Source organism: Phlebotomus argentipes, unplaced genomic scaffold, assembly GCF_947086385.1.
Source record: "Phlebotomus argentipes unplaced genomic scaffold, Phlebotomus argentipes genome assembly contig_15, whole genome shotgun sequence".
Classification (NCBI taxonomy): domain Eukaryota; kingdom Metazoa; phylum Arthropoda; class Insecta; order Diptera; family Psychodidae; genus Phlebotomus; species Phlebotomus argentipes.
The window spans coordinates 18,145,719-18,165,871 of record NW_026776181.1 but is presented as its reverse complement, the minus strand read 5'-3'; the positions used below and the strand labels follow the sequence as shown (position 1 = coordinate 18,165,871).

General features: G+C 41.0%; 1 protein-coding gene across 1 annotated transcript in view; it reads right to left on the bottom strand.

Moving 5' to 3' along the window:
* Positions 1-20,153, bottom strand: part of LOC132262149 (protein O-mannosyl-transferase Tmtc3) — a 106,622-nt gene that overhangs the window by 2,468 nt on the left and 84,001 nt on the right. The window contains exons 5-10 of the mRNA XM_059761301.1: positions 20,026-20,141; positions 16,612-16,793; positions 8,558-8,813; positions 7,131-7,883; positions 1,223-1,409; positions 269-549 (exon numbers count right to left, since the gene is read on the bottom strand). Coding sequence (XP_059617284.1) covers positions 269-549; positions 1,223-1,409; positions 7,131-7,883; positions 8,558-8,813; positions 16,612-16,793; positions 20,026-20,141 — 1,775 coding nt within the window. The remainder of the gene's footprint in view (positions 1-268; positions 550-1,222; positions 1,410-7,130; positions 7,884-8,557; positions 8,814-16,611; positions 16,794-20,025; positions 20,142-20,153) is intronic.

Below are 20,153 nucleotides of genomic sequence, written 5' to 3'. Positions count from 1 at the left end.
ATTATTGTAAATGGGAAACTTTTCCGCGAACTTGGAGCGTGTTGCCGGCTAGCAACTGGTTGGTCTGGGAGAGATTGAAAGGGCGGAAATCGCCTTCAGGGGCGATGGGGATGTGCCAGTGTGAAACGCAGTGCAAACACGGCGAGTGTGTTTCTCGGGGAAAAGAGGCACAAAATTGGATTAGAGGGCATGGCGTGTGTTCTGGTAGTACATGTGGGGATTCGAGGGCAAATTGACGATAATTAGAATTAGAAGGAAGGCTGATTACATTTTCTGCAGCGTCCAGATCCTTGATGTTGTTGATGTAGATATCACCGAGGAGGATTAATCCTTTGATATGGTCTGGATGGTATTTAACGAGCTGATTGAGGAAGGGCGCCGCCTCGAGGGGCCGATGATCGTCGGCCAGGAGGAGGGCCAAATTGAACAGAGCACTCCGAAAGTCATGCTTGAGATGAACTGCTCGTCTAAACCAATTTTCCGCCTCCTCAATATTCCTATCGTCCATCGCCAGCATGCCCAAATTGAAGAAGACACGATCATTTTTATCTGTTTGTCGGATGAGAAAGATACATATTATTCGTTAGTAGAAAACACACACACACAGACACACAATTTCTCAGCGTCGCTTATCATTACATGGCCAAATTCTCTCTCTCAGGGGAAAATGCTGTGGAAATTGAATTAAAAGCTGCAGGAGTAATTCCTCTAATGCGATTAATTGTATTATCAGCTCCTTGCTCATGAGTGTTTCCACTCTCTGGCCGGGAGACGCAATGTGGGGGGGTGTGGGCACGTGGCGAGGGTGGAGGCTTTGAAGAGATTTATTGGATTCTTAAGTTTGGGCGCCCAACAAAATAAATTCAGCTTTGCAATTTGCTCCCGCTTCGCCAACGCAAAGTTTACACCATGGGAAGAAAAATATAAGGAAAACGAGCGTGCTGAAGGAGTATATAATTCAAAATTCATGGAATTAGGAATTTGGATAAGTATTCAATGCCAATGTTGAGAAGAAAACAATCTCGTGAGAATTTTCTGGTATGATTTACATTGAAAAACTGAATGAATTTTGCATTTTCCCCCCTTTTTTTCTTTAAATTCAATAGCAAATTTAGGAAAGAGATCAAGTTCAGAAACTTGCTATCAGTGCATTTTCCTGCTGAAGAGAGAAAGGTCATGAGGGTTGAATCAAGGGTTGAATTGTGGGAAAGAGTGTACAAACCGTCAATGACTAAAAGTTTCAAGAGTCGTTCACGTGCAATCTTCCGTAGTTCGACACGTCCCAACTCCTGCAGCAGGATGGCTGAATTAAGTAGTGCTTGCTCGTGCTCTGGATCGAATTCGAGGGCTTTATCTAAATACGCCAGGGCCTGTGATGCCTTTCCCTGCTCCAGGAATACAACGCCCAACTGTTGTGCAGACAAGGAAGAGAGAAAAAGGCATAATTGTTATTGAGAAATCACAATCTAGCGATGTGGAAATTGCTTTTAACTCCATCTCAACCTATTATAAACATCTCCCAGAAAATACTCCTCTTCATGCTGTCGCAATTTTCCGCTTTCTCTTAGTGTATTTGTGTGTGCGGAAAAAGTGACATTGCTACATATGTTCAGCCAGTGACATTATTTTGTATTATTTATTTGGATGCAGTGTTGTAAAGTTGTGTAGTAAACTCTCCCCAACAAATTGACGATGGAATCCAAAGAGGGGTGGTGGGAGAAGACTTGCTCCTTTCCAATTGAAGTTGGCAATTTAGAATGCGATTCCTGTTTTGTCCAGCTTTCCCAAAATCACACACACAAGCACACATACGATTGCACAACATATTGCAGCCAATTCTCCGCAACAATTTCATTTTTCTTCACTCTGGGCGATGTCGCGTCAGGAAAAACTTGTGCTTTGCAATATGTGCGCACGAAAACCTGTCGCCACACAGTTTGATGCACCACAATTCTCCCGCGGAAGAAGAAATAATCCATTTTGATATCAAATTTTCAACCGAGATGTGCGCGGGATTATTTGAAATTACGGATTTTCCTCTCCTTCCGCCATTAATTTGTGATTTATTCGCCGTGCGATTACATCCCACATTTCCAATTATGGACGTGTATTAATATCAATTTCTCGGACAAAACCCCCAGTGTGTGTGTGCATTGCACATAATTCAACCGATAAATTATCGAAACGACAAATTATCGCTGAGCAACACATTCACAGACTTCTCCCCGTCGCAAGTAAAGCGACTCGCTCATGTTCGCTCCATCTACCAATTCCACCTCGCCCTGCTCTAATGCCCGACGAAAGGAGGCTCTCGAGTCCTTTATGGCTGGCCAGAGTTGGCAAACTACACGGCGATTAGTGTAGAAATTGGTCATCTTCAGCAACACAAGAGTTGCCAATAAAAGCTCTATTTCTCTCTCGCTGACGAAATACTCCTTCTGATCAAAGTGAGTGGAAAAATTGGCAGCTTGGCAAATTCTTTCGCTCCAATGTGACTTTACTGCGAATATCTAGTGGTAGTTAGTGCGCCATGAGGAGCACTAAAAAGCGTGCTGTGGAGAATATATCACCTGAAGCTGCTTGCATTGCTGTAAGTGCTCTAGTTTTTCTAATGAGTGTTTAGTGTCTCTGGTAAAAAATGCATGAAAGCTGAGCGAGAGAGAGTGTAATGTAACAACACTCGTGGCGAGAGCTTAATATTGGGGGAGCATTTATAGATAGAGCGGGCTGTGTGGTGGCAAATATTCTGCATCTTCTCCGCACACCGTCGAGCGCTCTCCAGGACGCTCCAGCGAGGGTTGGAAGGGCGCGCGGGTGAAATGTGTGGGTGGGTGGGAAATGTGGTGCATGGTAAATTTAGCACTGTATGTAATTATATGTGCTCTCTTAACAACGATCCTCCATTGAGACAGAGGTGATTATGTACACGTACACACCATTCACTCCTCAGCATCGCCACCCCCTGTCTGCTTTCCCTACAACACGAGACATTACATACATTTAAACTTAATTCTCCACGTCTAGGATATTTATGGCACTCCTATATCTACATATCCCTCAGTCGTACTTCTGGCATTCCGTTCCGAGTGCACGAAATGGGGAACAATACACTGCACTTTACTACCTTATTCCCAACCGTGATGGAGCACCGCGTGGGGAAAAATTAGCGAGCAATCTACGACGGAATGATGAAAACCGTCGAGGACAAATTGACATGGTTTCCATAGTGCAAGCGACAATAATTAAGTCTGCAAGCATATAGTGCTCATTTCGCCTTCCCCAACGACACAGCGATTTAATCAATACAAGTGTAGAATTCTGCAAGAAGGTGACTTTGAAATTAGATTTGGCTTTTATTGGAAAACTTTCCACGCAACATTCAATTAATTCAACCTCAACAAGGCAACACTCTCTGTTCTTTGCCGTGTCATTAACCATATTTTAATTGAAAACATAGAATACTTGACTTTTTTTCTCTGATAATTGTTGTCATGGTGCGGTGAAAGAGCAGCAAATGGAAAGCGATAAAAAAATGTGTGAAAATGAGGAAGAAGTGGAGAGAAAAGCGCGGTAAATCCACAATTGTTGACACGATAAATTGTCTATTTTATTTGCAATGAACCACCCACTTGGCGAAAGAATAATACACACACATATTGAGTGGTATAAACTTTCACTCTATGTCAAGTGGAATTATCATTCGACTGGGGTGAAAATAATGAAAAATAGCAGGAAGAGTGTGAATGTCCCGAAAATTCTTCAGCTTCTCAAACACTCTGGCATTCCCATCCAGTGTTTGTCGCTCTGCCGGAAGAGGAACTCGGATAAGAACAAGCAAACGAACAATATACTATATATATGGTGAGGAAGAAGCTTTCGAAGCTCGCATTTCTCAATATAATTGTGTATATATGTGACCCATTTTGTATTATCATTCCCACACTTTCTCTCACTCACTCGAGGAAAATTGTGTGTGTCGGATGGCTTTCCGCACAGGCGGAATGTTTGTGTGTCTGTGAGTGTGTGGGAAAAAGCAGACCACTTTCCACCCACTGCCGCCCCTTTGCCGTATTTACAATTTGCCAACGACTGAGAAAATTCGTCGGACCATTGCTGCATCACGTTCTCACAGTAACATTATGTGCTTCATACGTAAAATAATAAAACTTAATTGAAAACACTCTCCCAGAGAGGCATAATAAATCCAATGCGTCTATAAAAATTAACAGACAATTTTCACTTGGCGCCAACATAATATAAAATATACTTTTGACCCTTTCACCCCTCGTCATTGTGTGTGCTGAAAAGGAGTTGTCAACACTTTCCTTCACATCATAAATTTGAGAATACAATTGTCAGGAAGCGCATGAAATGTCTACGATTGAGATTTCCACGAAATTCTCAATAGAAATTAAATAATTTCTCAAGGTGTGTTGAAATTGTCAAGCCACAGTGCGATATATTGAAACAGCCGTGCAATTTCCCTTTGTATAACCTACATTTCTGATCTCCCGTTGATGAATTTCTCGTGAAGCCCCTTAAAGGAAATTGGTGATTCTGATCCTTCTGAGCAGTTCAATTTTCAATTAAACTGTCTCTGCTGAGAGGATGCAATTAGTGCTTAATTAATTTTCAACAAGTTCCACCTTTCTGCTCGTCTCTTTGGCGCCTCATCGCAAAGGCACATATGTGCATTGATTTCTTTCATCCATTTGACGTCTCACATTCTGCACTGTGCAGAAAGGCTCTTGCGCTCATCCTTGTGCCATCCAATTGATAGACAAGAACATGAAATTGTACTTTTCACGTTTTATTATCCCCCCAGCACTCCCCTATTTATTGGGTGCTCCGCTTTTTTATCCCCATCATCTAAGGCACGAAGAGGATTACAACATCTTGTGCCGTCCGCGAGAAAGCCATTTCAATTTACTTTCTCTCCTATAATGTCACGAATATTCCCAGACTTCCTTCTGTCACACTTTTCCTCTCACACACACATTTCCTCTTCTAGCGCCAAGTGCGGGACCTTTTATGCCACTTTCTGCTGGATATGTGTGGAATATTTTCCTCAAAAATACCCCCAAAATGCTCGCAAGGCTCGCAAGTAACATTATATGGCACAGAGAGAGAGAGAAAGAGCGAGAACCTAATCTTGATTGATTATTGAGGGAACAATAAACTCGATTGGTCGCATCTCGTGAGGCAAAAAATAATCCAACTCTGGATGTACATTCTTGCCTATATAAACGAAAAAAAATAGTAAAGCTTTTAAGCTCATTATTGTACGTCATTTCTCCTCGCAAGTCGCCTTTTTTGCCCAAGTACAATTTCTCATCTTTTACCATTCGTGTGAATAAATGTATGTGTGTGCGCTGTCTTACAACTTCCCATCTTTCAGTTACATCTCTCTGCCATTGGATGGAGGAGGAAATTAATTTTTTTATGCCCCTCATCGCCATCCCAGCCATCCAGAGCGCGTACAAAAGAAACACCGGAAGGAAGCACTGGTGGGCGGACGATAATCCTCAAAACATAATGAAATTGTTCCATCGGGGGCTGGACGGGGGAGTGGATGAGGAGAAAATGATGGAGAGGCGACTTTTTACACAGCACCGCCAGTTTGTGGACTAGTTTTCGCACGAGAGAACCTGAAGCTTTCCAAACTAAAGAGACAGACAGAGAGAGAGAGAGAGAGAGATTGTTTGTCCTGAGCGGTAGGAAATGCGAGTGAATCTGTCCAAAAACTTTCCTATTAACCCACTATTGAATAATAGTTGTGTTTAACTTTAACTACATTTCAGACAAGGCAGAGATAAGTGGCTTCAATTTGCGTACACAATTTTTTCTGCAAATCTTTGACATGATTTGTTAAATTATTCGGCTGTTTGAGTTTTAATGAATCTCCTTAAGTTTCTATTCAATATTTCTGTGAAAATCTATTTAAAACTAACAAAAAGAGGATTTTTGAGGTTTTGTTCTACAATGTTACTTAATAAGGGTAAAGTCACTAGCGATTTCAGATAAATTACCACCAGAGGGCAGCAGTTTAAACTCTAAAGACGTGTAGAAGTTCCGTTTATATTTCCTAGAAAATAACTCATTTCTATTCAGAATATATTTAAATATAACTTTATTTATCTAAATATTTAGTAGAAAATATTCTATTTTTATTTATTTAACATTTTTACATGGAAAAAAAATCATTTTTTCATTTTTTTCATACAAAGTAAAAATCAATTATTAAATATTGACTTGTTTTTCCTTGTTATTTATGTTACATGGTTCAGAAAAGCACAGTTTAATGATCTTAAATGCTTGATTTCCATTTCCTAAGACTCTCGCAAAGTTGTACACCACTCTTCGAACCCTAAAATCTCTCCCCTTTGATGCAAAGCACAGAATTGTGGCCAACAGTGGCTTGGAAACTATGCTTTTCCACAGGCAAAAGGTTTACTTTATGATGTGACCTATGATTTATCCAAAATCTCATTAAATAAATAATGAACTGTGTATGAATTAAAGATTTTCTCCTGATCTCTCTCTCTCTGTATAACATAAACTTTAAGGAGATGTTCCTTGACTCCACAATATCAGCTACAATTTTGCAGATAAACTGCTCTCTGCTTTCGATTCTATGGCAGCCAAAGCGAAATCTGGTGTTTCTGAAAGGAAATCCCCAGGTGCCCAACATCGCAAATCACGGGCTTTTTTCCAGCAAACGAGCGGATGTTAGCGATAAAATTTTCATATGGAGTGGATGGGAGAGGAACAAATACCAATAATCTTCATCTCTTGTTAGTGGACTTGTGATGCTTAACAAGACGTTGCTATAGTGATTCCGGGGAGAGTATTCAAAATATATCAGCGTGGCTTGGGGTGGGTGAGAAAGGGGTTGAGGAGAGCCTTTTTTCCCTCCACTTGAGCGTGAGAGGAGAAGGACTCTTTTATCGGGCTTCGCAGTACAAATTCCCGCACACCATCTCGACGGCCGTTAAGGCATCGATGGTGTGATGCTGTGCGGCATCTGAGCAACAGCACAGAGGTGAGTAATGTCTGGAGAGATGGTGCAATTAAAATTTAATTAGGAGACACACTGTGTGCGATGGTCATATTGTGAGAATGTCACTTACGTTGTAATAAATGTCCGGATTGCTGCTGTCGTAGAGCAGCGCTCGCTCGTACACCTCCTGCGCCTCCTTGGTCCTGTTCAGCTTGATCAATATATCACCGCGATTTATGTACGCCTGTGTGTAATCAGCACGCATGCTAATCGCCTGGCGATACAGCATGTCTGCCTCCTCGAGGCGCGTGTGATTCTTGGAGATCAGATTGGCCAGGTTGAGGAACACGTTCAAGTGGTTGGGTGCAATGCGTGCCTGATATGATTCACCCGGCTTGGCCTTGGGCAGCAGTGACTTCGCCTTGAGATACGCCTCCTCTGCCTCCTTGAACATCTTCAGGTGATTGTATGTGCGACCCACATTGATGTGGGCGCCCACGTCGTCCTCCTGCACCTGCACGGCCGTGTGGAAGAACGTGAGCGCCTCGCGGTAGCGCTCCTCGCTCTCCAGCGCGTGTCCCACATTATTGAATAATTTTGCATTCCGCTGATTTACTCGCAGACCCGACATGAATATTGAGTACTCCGTCTCCCAGTCCCAGTTGCGCATGTAAGTCTTGGTTGCATGCGTCATTAGGAGGAATGTGAGGCACATCCACGTCACCTTTCTGCTGAAGCGCTGCGTGAGGTGGTGAAAGCCGTACGCCACCAGCAGACAGAAGCCCATCGATGGCATGTACAGCACGCGCTCGGCGATCACGAAGCCCACCGGGAAGAAGAGATTGGACGCCGGCAGGAAAGGCAGAATCATCAGTGATAATCCCTGCAAAGAGAGGTGAACAAACAGACCTTGTAAACGTGCAGATCAATTAGAGCTTCACAGCTAAGGGTCGTTTTGGGGATGTTGAACGACTAATTTGACAAAATGGGTCAGATTGAACTGCATTTGCAGGTCGGACAAGATGGATATAAAAATTGCAAAATTTCATCCATAAAGTTCTGATTAAGGTGTAAATTGAGATTGATTTAAACACTAATGGAAAGCTCTTTGTGAGATGTAAAAATATCGTGAATGTCGTCCGAAAATCACGAAAAATTGCCAGTTCGATGACGAAATGTGAATTGGCGCAAATTGATTGATTGATTGCACATATTCTCAAATGCATCATAATTAGAGGAGTTGATGGAAAAAGCTAATATGAGTGTTATTTTGCACTGAGAATGAGCATAATAAATTCAATAAATGGAGCCACAAACACTCAATGCCATTAATTAGGCATTCATATCTGCATTTTCACGGTTTCTTCCCGCATTTCGCAGTTCTCATGTTGGTATTATTTCTGTGTGGTTTTCCACACAATGCAAACCAAACGAATCTCTCGCGTTCGACGCGAGTGGTTAAAATTAAAATGAATAAATATCATCATCCCATCGGAGTAACACTGAGGGCTCTTATTTAGCATTTTAGCTACATATACACACACAGACTTTACTCACCATGATAATAATTGTAGTTTGCTGGCGATTCTCACTAATAAACGCTATCCAAACGAGAATACCAATTAGCAAATACGCCAATATTGTGGCGATGTTGCGTGGATCCATAAACGATTCCACCAGCGGTACAGTTCCCATCGTCCAATCACAGCATAAATCACAGGGGAACAGCAAAAGCCAGAGATTCAGCGATACCAAGTAATTGTAAGTTAGTTGCCGAGTTGGCGTTGTCGCCACAGAGGCTGGATTATCGAATCTGCAAGAGAGGATACGCCAAACTTATCAATTGACAAATACACTGTGCATATATTAATTGGATTGCGCGGTGAGTGTCATCACTAGAGGAAAAACTCTACCCAGAAGCTGAACTCAAGGGAGAAATAATATGGCTAAACAGTGTACACAATTTCTGCGGAGGATCACAGACACTTCTGGAACCTTAGAAGTGCCGAAAAAAGTGAGTTTTTCTTATATTTTTCTCCTCAAACGGAACATGGTAGAGATTTTATAGAGATAGAAGCATCATAACCTCACATTTCGGAGTCTGCAATCTAAAAAGACGCCATTTTTTTTTACTTGTGCGACTCTGAAAACTTACAGAAAAACTGTGTTTAAGAAATATTTTAAATTTCCAGTGGATATTTGGATTAGATTTAATTTTGAAACGCTCTTTTGGATGTTCTTTGGATCATAACCTTAAAAATCCTTGAAAGAAAATTATTCGCGATGTTTTAAATGCAAGATTAATCGACAATAAGCTGAAATTTGCTATTTTAGTGCAGAAAATCAATCAAAAAGCACATGAAATAGACAATTTTGTATCCTGAAACAATATTTTAGAAGTTATGATCAATCCTAGCGTAATTAACAGAGTTTAACATTAAAAGCTTGTGATCTTCATCAGATTTCATTCCTTATTGTGCCAATAAATGTAAATTAAACAAGCTTAGGCACAACAAATGAATGATTTGAAGGTTATTTCGTGACAAAGATCGTCTTAAATTCACAACATAACCTAAAAACATGTAAAAAGCTTTCTTTTCAGCAATTATTGTGATAATTCCTTAGAAAAGTAACTTTAAACCGCACTATATTGAAAAGATTCAAGCACTTCAACTTCCAAATACTTCTAATGAGCTGTACAGTACTTTTAACCGTGATATCTTCCCCTTGGCTGTACTAACAGGTGGTGGATTTGAATGGAAATCGCCGTGGAATTTATGCTAGAAGAGCTTTCCAAATCGATAGACAGTTGAATAAAATTGCGATCATTTTTTGAATCCACGCGAATGCTCCAAATGATTCCCAGCTGATGTGCAGAGCAAACAAACAACAAATTTCTCATATTTTCCAAATTATGTTTTGTAACAATTGGATTTTAATTATGCGGTCGCGATGGGCTCATAAAAGTATACCGACAAATAATTCAACCATTTACGATCTTTTCAATTGTGGTTGGGCGGCAGCTATATTGTTGAGCCTCTCCGCATAAATAGTGGCTTTACATATTAAATAGAATGTGCTGCAAAACTAATTTCGTCCATTCATTTTTTTCTGCCTCCCCCCCAAAATTCGCATGGATTTCGCGCAAATGTTGCAAATATTGGGAAATTGTGCACAATTTTCATGAGCATGGGAAATTTCAATTTAATAGCCACAGTTCAGGCTTTATGGTTTGAGTGTGTGTAAAGTGTTGCATAAAATGCAAGCACGATGAGCATTACGAGGATATGTGAATGGACATTGATCCAGAGTGTGTAAAAATTGAGGGACAATTTAGCAGATCGCCAAAGACAGTTGCAAATTGCCGGGGGAGAGTTTACCTATATTGAGCGAAAATACGGTCGCAAGCGGCCGTTTTATGTTGATGGCGCCACATTTTTCACCGGCCAAAAGGTATGCACACAGCATTCCAATCAAATAAAACACGAGAGGGCGGCGGGTGGTGGGAAATTCATGGCTGTCGCAACAGTTCAGCTCAATCGATTTCCCATCAAATCTGCCGATGCGATTACATATTGCAGAAAAATGCGTGCAGGACGGAAAAAGGATTCACATTCACACTCTGTTTCCTTTTTTTCTCTCAAAATCTCCTCTCCAATCCGATTGTGAGCGATTGCCTAATTAGTCTCCCTTAATTCGCGATGGGGTAATTTTCAGCGGGAGCACAAGAGAATGAAAGAAGAAATTTAGAACAGAAAAAGAGTCTCAATATTCCTTTCTCTCGAGTGTCTATGTCTATATATTTGACTTGAGAATGTTAAATAGGAAAAGAGCAAGGCATTTTTTTTTAATATCCGTCTAAGATTCTAAGCCTCCGTATTGAAATTAATTCCCCTCCGCCGTTTTGGATATTCTTTGGCAACTCTCAGCATTTCCATGGGATTCTTGTCAGCAAAAAAAAGTATAATGAACGGATTTGGATGAAACACTTTCTCTAACACTCCGTTGTCATGGTTGGGCATCAATTACAAGCAAAAAAAAAGAATCTTCTTATATTAATTCTATAAAGAAATTATCGCATCAAAGCAAAAACCGGAGTTAATGTCCGCCACTGAATGCTGAACACTTGCTATGAAGTTACACTCGGGTAATCAACTGTTGCAATTACTTGTCGTTAAGTCTATGTATGCTAATTTCCGGAAATTATAAAGTCATCAACTCAGCACATGTGAATGAGGACGGCAATGGAGTCTGCAGTGGCGTTAAAAGGAGCGTAAGTGAGGATCAATGGGATTTGGTGTGTCATGGGGTTGCGCAAATGACCGAATATGCGATGAGATTGTGCGAATGGTGGAAAGTGACCGAGGGACTCCCATGAGAAATATTCACTGGGTGGCCCTCGGTGGCGGGGAAATTTGGCAAATGTTTATTTCTTTTATCGCCACGAGAGCGTCGTCATTACCGACCCCATAAATTTTATGCTTCGCCTTGCGGGGGAGGTTGCGACACGGACCACGGAGGCGCAGCATTGCCACCCATAAACTTGTGATACAGGCGCCGGCAAATTGATTGGATCACCGAGAGGATGGCAGCACCAATCGTGGAGTGGGTGACAGCAGGGCGGCGAAACTTGGGCGAAAGTGGTGTACAAATCAGCAAAAAAGTGTAAAAGTATTCATCATTATTTAGCACTCAGAAGCTTCTTTGCAACCAAATTGGCGCCACATCTTTTATTGCTGCTTATATTCTTTATATTTAAATAGAATTAAAATTTTTGATTATTTTCTCCACATATCACCGCCAGAGGGCAACAATGTTGGCGTGGGGGACGCTAATAATATTGCATTTTTCGCACATTTTCTCGGTTTTCTCATGCATTCTCATACTTTATGACTTCCTAAGTGTGATCCTGGCAAGGAAAGAAGGAAATTGAGCGCGAAAATTAAGCTTTCCGATATTATGAAATACAAATGGAAGTCTTTAAAGATTAAACTTAATAATCAGAGGCATAATCAAAGCATAATTGAAATTTTAATGGAATAATCAAAAATATGGGTCAATATTTGAATAAAAATTACGAAAAATGAAAAAAATGATGGAATAATTGCAAATTTAATGCTGTGAAAATGGGATGTGACTTTCCACTTGGCTTTTCTAGTTTACAGGAATAATTTAAAATAGATTTTATTCACTACAGCACTTATAAAAATTTCAATTTTTTGTCAATTGAGCAATTTGTGAGAAATGCGGTGTACAGATTTTAGCTTAAATTTCTCTCCCTTGCTGAAGAGTCTCTCAATCTTCGCCCAGTCCGTGCGAACGTCAAGCTGCTCCGGCGGGCACGAGTCTTGGTCCAATAACTCAGAATTCAGTGGGAGACGCTTCGGGAAGCGGGGGCGCGATGGGGTTGGATTGACGTTGTGCATGCCGAAGAATGGCACGCGGGATAAATAATCCGGAATATATGTGTTTATTTAGTGGTCGTTGGTCCAACGAACCAATCTATAATCAATATATGTGTATGTAATTTCCTATGACGCGGACAACACACACGCAATATCCGGAGGGGCTGCGCTGGCGACAAATTGACAGTCACAGAGACGCGACATCATCGCGGAACTCTCTCGGCGGAACATGGACTGGGGATATCTCGCACATTATATAATTAATCAAGTCCAAATCGCTTACGCCGCGACGCGGCAACAATATAAATCTCATCCATTCACGACGCCGGTGACACTGTATTTTCGCTACTATTTCAGCCGCCACAACTGCTGAACAATGAATAAATTCATCAGCCAGGGATATCGGCGCAGTTTTGACTCCAACTGGGACGTCAATAGAGTCTTGTTTCGACAACAAAGGGACGTTGAGCGAGTGCCCAAAATCTGCAATAATCAAATTTCTCCCTGGAAATGAGACATATCAAACGTGTTTGTGCAAAATGCACTCCATATGAATGACTTATGGCGCTTTAATTGAAATTGTGAGGTGTGTCAGAGACACAATAGCAAATATGTCATTTAGATGCTAATTGACTGTTGCTATTTCACTTCAAAATGCATCACAGTGCGAGAATGATGGCCTTTTTTTCCACCCCATTGAAAATCCTATGCAAAAACTTCCTTTCGGCACAAGTTAATAACAACGCGATATCCGAAAACTCCATAAACTTGACTAAATTCACCAAAACGTAACATTCACAAGTCTCCTTGCCTATCAATCCGCCGAGGAAGCACAGCTGTTGTCAGCGCGATAGCATCCAGAGTCTCATCAGCAACGAAATGCATAAAAGCATGTGGAAATTATTCAGCAGCTGTGCTGTGAGAGTTCAGATTACTTCTCATAAGAGTTTCACTTCTTAAAATCTTGGGTGCACCGAAAACAAGATTTGAAGTTGCGAGAGTTCATCTGCAGAGGCGTGCAAAAGTCGTGGAAATTCTCATGGAAAATAATTCAGTGATTGTCCAAAAACTGCTTTTTGGGGGATGGGGTGGCTGCAAGTGAGGGGTGAGTTTGTGTCTGGCGGTGGAAATATTTACGAAATTTCCCAAGTTCGCGATAATATGTATGAGGGAAGAACTTCCCTTTCTCTCTCTCTGCTTTTCAAGCTTCTCAAGCTTCTGAAGGATAAAAGTTGCGGTATAAATTTACTCCCTTCCCGATGAGATGTAAATTCAACATAAATATTTCAAAGAGGAAAGTTTTTTGCGTGAGAAAACTTTGGCCCTCTCTTTGTATTCTATGCGGATGGAATTTTTGTGTGCCATCATCGCATTGACGGAAATGTGCCTCCTGAGCTGTGCTTCCTGGCGAGTGTGTGTACTTGTCAGCGCCACCCTCTTCGAGGGGGGCGAAAGGGGGGCGAAAGGGAGGAGAAAATCCTGGCGCACGTCATTTGATTGAAATTGACATAGTTGAAATTTTTGGCAATTAGCCAGAGGGTAAGTACAAATGGAATTCATTACGCTACAGCGACCACATCATCAGCTGACAAATCACCAAAATTTCTGGGGTTGAAGCTCAAACCACCGTGCCAAAATGCTCCTCCGTCGCTCCTTCCGCAAAAAATCACAATCCATCAAATTTTTTCCACGCCACCGTCTCTCCATCATCCCCCCATTTGCTTCCACACACCCTCCGCACGTCCGATAGACATTGACCAGAGCGCCACGTTGCTCCTTTTCACCTCCGCGCCTCGCCAGCATTCCAGCCATCAGCGCTCTCTCTGCATTCCTCCCTTCCGCTCTCGTCCTCCGCAATTCTTCTCCGTTTCCGCTTTCACATCCTGCCGCCGGCTGAGAGTGTTTGTCGGACGGTTGGAGTTGTGATTTTTTGAAAAATACTTTTTAAATACTTCATCTCTATGTCGCTTCAATTTCTCTTTGCGCCTCGTTTATTCATCACTTGATGTTTTTATTAAATTTCAAATGCTAATTTTAGTTTTAGCATATTTACTGAAACAACAAATTACTGGCTTTTCCTCACTCTCACAAAGAAAAAACTGTGGTTGATAACAAAATGTTCGTGCTTTATCGGCAATTCTGAATTTTTTACTGATCAAACAGGGTTAATATTAATGTTCAAAATGTATTTCTCTCAATTTTTAGCACAGCTTCTCATGAGGAGCAGTAAATTCTCCTCTTTCCGGACGATATAAGAAGAAAAAAGTGTGTCATTTGGGGAAAAAGTCGTCCGAGCGCAAAGCACTTAAGAATTCTAGCCGCAATGTTCAATTTCACATTTCTGGCGGGGCGCGAGAAAAACACACGAAAAGCATCATCAACGCATCAAAAACTTTCCACCCTTGCCAGAGAGTTATGGCGACACCCTCGGCTTCGCGTTTCACTTAAAAGCTCAGGCATGAGCACAAGACAAAAACATAAAATACACGACACACACCATTATCGCTCTGCTCTCGATTGTCTGCTCCATGTCTTCTCCACTGTCATGTAAAGACACCCTCAGTTAAATTATGATTTAGGGCTGCGACGGTTGCAAAAAAGACACCGAGAGAGAGCGGAGGTGTGCTGGATTTTAGTGGCGAAATTTGTGGAGGGAAATGAAAATAATATGGGTGTGAAAATGGGAGAAACTCCGGGTTTTGTGTAGTTTCGCACATGACGTCATTCCCACCGTATATCATTTATCTCGTGTGAGGATTTCTTCATTTCTCCACCACCCTTGGCATTGATTATGCCAAGGATGTGTGCCTCAAAAGCCCGTCAATTTGATAGGAAAATGATGCGAGAATCATCACATCTCCAATGTTTTTGCACAACTTTTTGCCACCCACTTTGGCTGGAGGATGAAATATACACATTTTTGCTATTTTAGAAGCTCAAAAACTTTTAATTACATTTTCAGAACAGCCAGAAATATATATCTTTTCAATTTGGGGCCGAATTACCCTTTTTGGAAAAATAGTGTAATCCAATTATCTGACTCTTGATTGTTTGAATCCCATTCTCGATTTAATCACAATTCCAAAGTGGAAAGTGTGTGCTTTCTTTGCCACTCTCCAATTCAAGATGATCATCCAGAGGCCAAATATTATACGGTGTATTTCTTGGGTTCAATACAAACCGGGCGGTAATTGAGTTGCGATGGGGAAATTGAGACCGGTTGTCTTAGTGAGACAGAGAGAGAGACTAAGTAATGAAGATGGTAATTGATTAAATGTATTTCTCGATTCGGCAAGCAATGTAAATATATATATCCCTTTTATCGAGTTAAAAGATAAACGATTTAAGAGTTAACTATAAACATTTTGGGGTGAAATTTATGCACAACCCATCGTCGATTTCCATTGTCCCTGGCGGTTCTCCGCGATTTTATCTGCGCGGGGGTCGAAGAATGTGTGAAGCAAAGTGTTAAATCTGCTCGTATTGTTGGGCTTAATGCGGTGCGGAGAATGGATTTTCCAGGGATCTGCCAGAGAACGAGTGCATAAAGTGATTATTGTGATGCATGTCAAACTTCCGACCGTCAACAGGAACTGTCATGCGGAGGCGGGATTGTTAATAATCAATCATCATGTCACGCATCACGGGATCTTTAAAGACACCCAAACCCACGCACCTTTATTGCGCTGTGGAGTGTGTTATGGTGTGTTTTCTTGTGTGCAAACTCGAGATAGAGCATACCGCGCCAAGGAGGTGGGAAATCATCAAGTTGATGCGTGCAGAATGGAATTTATGTTACGCACAATGATAAAATATTACACTTTTTCCCCCCTTTCATTCACATGGTCCGGCAGACAGTTGAATGAATATATCGATTTCCGCACATTCCGCCCCCTTTTCACATGATCCGGGGCCGTATTATGCATATGTTTGTGGCCTCGATGGGGTTGTTGAGGGTGAAACAGGCCATTTCTCTTGGCCAAACTCCCCACAATCTTATCATCTAAATCGCCTTATTTTCTCAGATGCCGAAGTGTGTTTAGTAGACAATAATAAATTGAATACATAATGGACTTAAAGTGTTTACTGGGGAAATGTTCAGTCTGGGGGTGGATTGTAATTGAAAAGGGCTCTGAATTAAAAAAGAAAATATCCAAAACTGTCCATCTGGCAAAAGCAAAGAAGAAGAAAAGACAATTCGCTCACCTGGTAAAAACTGGCAATTGAGATCCCATTATCTGGAGACGGACAAATAGGAGACCAATTGTGCTTAGGCACAGCACAGCCAGACGCTTGGATGCCTCATTGGGCCAGGATCCAGATGGCAGAGAGACACTTTTTCCACCCAAAATTGCTCGGCACAGTTGCTGTAAATCACTGAGGCGTATCTGCAAATTAGAAAGATGGAGGAAAAATTCTTCTATAATTATATTGTGCAGACACACTTTGAGTTAGCAGATGCTTTTCACCTCAATCGTCCCCTTCCCTCTTTTCATCCCCCACTACACCACTATTTACCGCCTCGAATGCATTTTAAATTAATAAGAGTGGAATTTCCCTCTGTATGCGTCTTCCTCATTGTGGGGAAAATTCATTAAAAATGTGAGCACTCGCCTTGTAATGGGGCGCAGAGGAGGCACGCGGGGGACGGAAAGGGGCGCCAGGGAGGGACGTAATTGGCGCCCGCACACATTTGCCATAGATAGGGCGGCCAGGGGGTGGTGTACACATAATAAAAACGGAAGTTAGCCACCCCGGATCTACAAAATACAAAGGATTTCAACTATTTCCATTCATAGCGCTTCCTTTCACCCAACCATGTTTCGGTGCTCTCTATTCACCAGCATTTTTGTCGGACTCTTTGGAAAATGCCGGAGAAACTCATTCAATTCACCTTATATACGCCGTATCGTATCATTATGTTGATGCACATTTTGGAGCGTGCACACATGATAAAAGGGGCGAAAAGTGTCATGTGAAGAAAAACGTTTCGTGTATTTATTTTTTTGCCATTTGCTTGTCAAGTGGTGAAATTTAATGATTTAATTTATTATATTTGCAGTGTTGAATTTAATTAAATTCACAAATGAGGCTCTATTCAAGGGGGAGATAATATGCCTAAAAACTGTATATCACTTCCAAATTTGCTTTGTTTCTCAAATTAAAGTGAATCTCTTAAGTTTTCATTCGATATTTCTGCATGAACCCATTAAAAAACGCTATTTTGAACATATTTTCCAAACATAACCTCAAAATATTACTGAAAAATCCGTTTCGAAGCTTTCTAGATCACAAAAACATCTCTTATGCTGATCAAGATTGCTGATTCACAGTCAACATCGTGCAGAAAGTGATCTAAACGAGCATTTTCCAAGTCCAAATGACTCTTTTTGAGGTTATGTTTGACTTAAATACAATTTACAGCGTTCAAAATCTAAACAAAATTGGATAATTTGTCAGGAAGGACTCAGAAAAGGAATATTGCTAATTTTTAAACACTTTTCAAGACTTCCGCTGAGCTGTACATCACTTCTGGCTGTATTATTTCCCCCTTGAACATATTAAATGGAGCAAAATATGCAAAACACACACAAAATAAATTCTCATCAACTCCTCTGGTTCGTCTTCCAGTTCAAAAAGCACCGTCAGTTTTACATTATTACCACGTCTATCAGTTTTTCACATTTTCCCGGAAATTGCAATACTAATGAAATTTCACTTTACCGTTTATTATGCTGCTTTGGTTTATTTTCCCCGAAATGAATATTCAAAAATACATCATTTTAATTTGCCTCTGTTCACTTTTCCATTAAGATATTACAAACACTGAACGGAAAGTGATTGACTTGATTATACGTATTTAATGAATTTTATCAATTACAGTTTTTATTTCAATTGAATCTTCCTGCACGGAAATCTTTCAAATCTATCAGAAAATCCGGGAATAATTGATAAAAATCTTCTGGCAAACTATTTGTAAGTCTTCAGTTTACGAAGTCATAACTTTTCAATGCGAATTGCAAGTTCGTGAAAAGAATATGCGGGACGAAGAGGAAAGACATAGAGTGAAAAGTGTGATGTGTGAGAGCATTTGAGGGGTGAGAAAAAGTTGGTCTTCATTTAAATTGACAGTTTTACAGTGTGAGAATGAGGGAAAATTAGCAAATTCACCTCCCACAGAAGTTCAAACACTACACAAACTTTCTTCTCATTTTCCACCAATGCTATTTATGTAATTTATTGAATTTCCTCGAATCGCTTCGTGAGAATTGTTCCACACTTTTGTGCATATAAACCATATATAGATGGGAGGTGAGCTTTGGGGCTGATTGAGACTTTCACTTGGCATGGAATTTATTCCCCGATATACTATATATTAAGCACCTTTTCACACTTCATCGCAAGGAAGTCGAAGGCACGGTGTGAGTTTTGGGGCGAAATTAACCCCGCCGTGTTTTTGCCCCACTGCAAAGATGTGCACTGTATTTGCTCTATTTACCGCCCGATACAATCATCGCATTCATGGCCTCAGGTACGATAAATATATTTTCAATTAGGTGAAGCGGAGGAGGAATCGACCCGGTGGCGGTGTTTGGATAGAATCCGGGCGTAATTAAGTGCAATCTACAAATATAGTGATTTATTCTCAAGAGGCAGCACCGCCCCCAAATGATGTCAAATTAAATATTTAATGTTAACACATCATTTAGTGCCAGGGCTGGAAACAATTTGCAATTTGGCCCGTGAGCGCGTGAAATGGCTCAGCGAGAGAGAGAGTGCAATTGCAAATCGTGTTGAGGATCTCCGCACTCACTATAGTGCTTGCTAAATTGCTAACTGCTACATTTGGAGAGCGACATGGGCGGGGGTTTGGGGGATAAATAAATAAAACAATTCGTATCCGACAATTCAATTGAGTCATAAAACACTTGGATAATTCAATTACCACCCCCGTTCGCTATGTATCACACAATTGAGTGTCCGTCTCTATCCTTTCCCGATGGCACAATCGGCAAAATGCGATGCTGCTCACACTGTTGTTAGACTTCTGGAGTGTGAGAGAGAGAGACATTTTCTTGCTACTTTATTGTTAACCACTTCACAACTTGTCATTTGCTCTATTTCACCCCCCTTCAAAAATGCCCCGGAAATTGTCTCTGCAGTGTGATTTATTCCTGCAATTTCACTCCTTACGTGCTCAAAGGAGAGTCAGAATGTTGCTTTTTAAGTAATTGAGTGATGTTATAGTTTAAAGGACATAAATCTTGATATGAATTCAATTTTCCTGTCGTGCAAGGCAATTAAAGAGGAAATTTATATAAAAAATTTGTGTCACTAATTTATGCCCAAAATGGGGTCTATAAAATATTCCAACCATTAATCCAGCGCGGCGTCATTAAAACACTGCAACTAAATCCAACACCAAATGACAAAATAATCTCACCGGAATTTACGGTGGTGCAGAAGAATTAAATATAAACCAAAATGATGAATAAATCCAAACAATACACTCCGTAATTAGCAATCGATTGAATATTTCCACTCTCGCAACTTTTCAATAAATCATCGCCTTGTCTGAAATGATGAAATTGCTCTTGATCATGCACATATTTCGCTCACCTTTTGCGCCACGAATATCTCGTAGATTGCACAGACGCCGGTCACCGTGATGCCCTGCTCCTTGCACAGCATCGCCGTCCCGACGAACACACTGGAGAGGAACAAGTGGCGCCAGCCTGCAAAAAGTG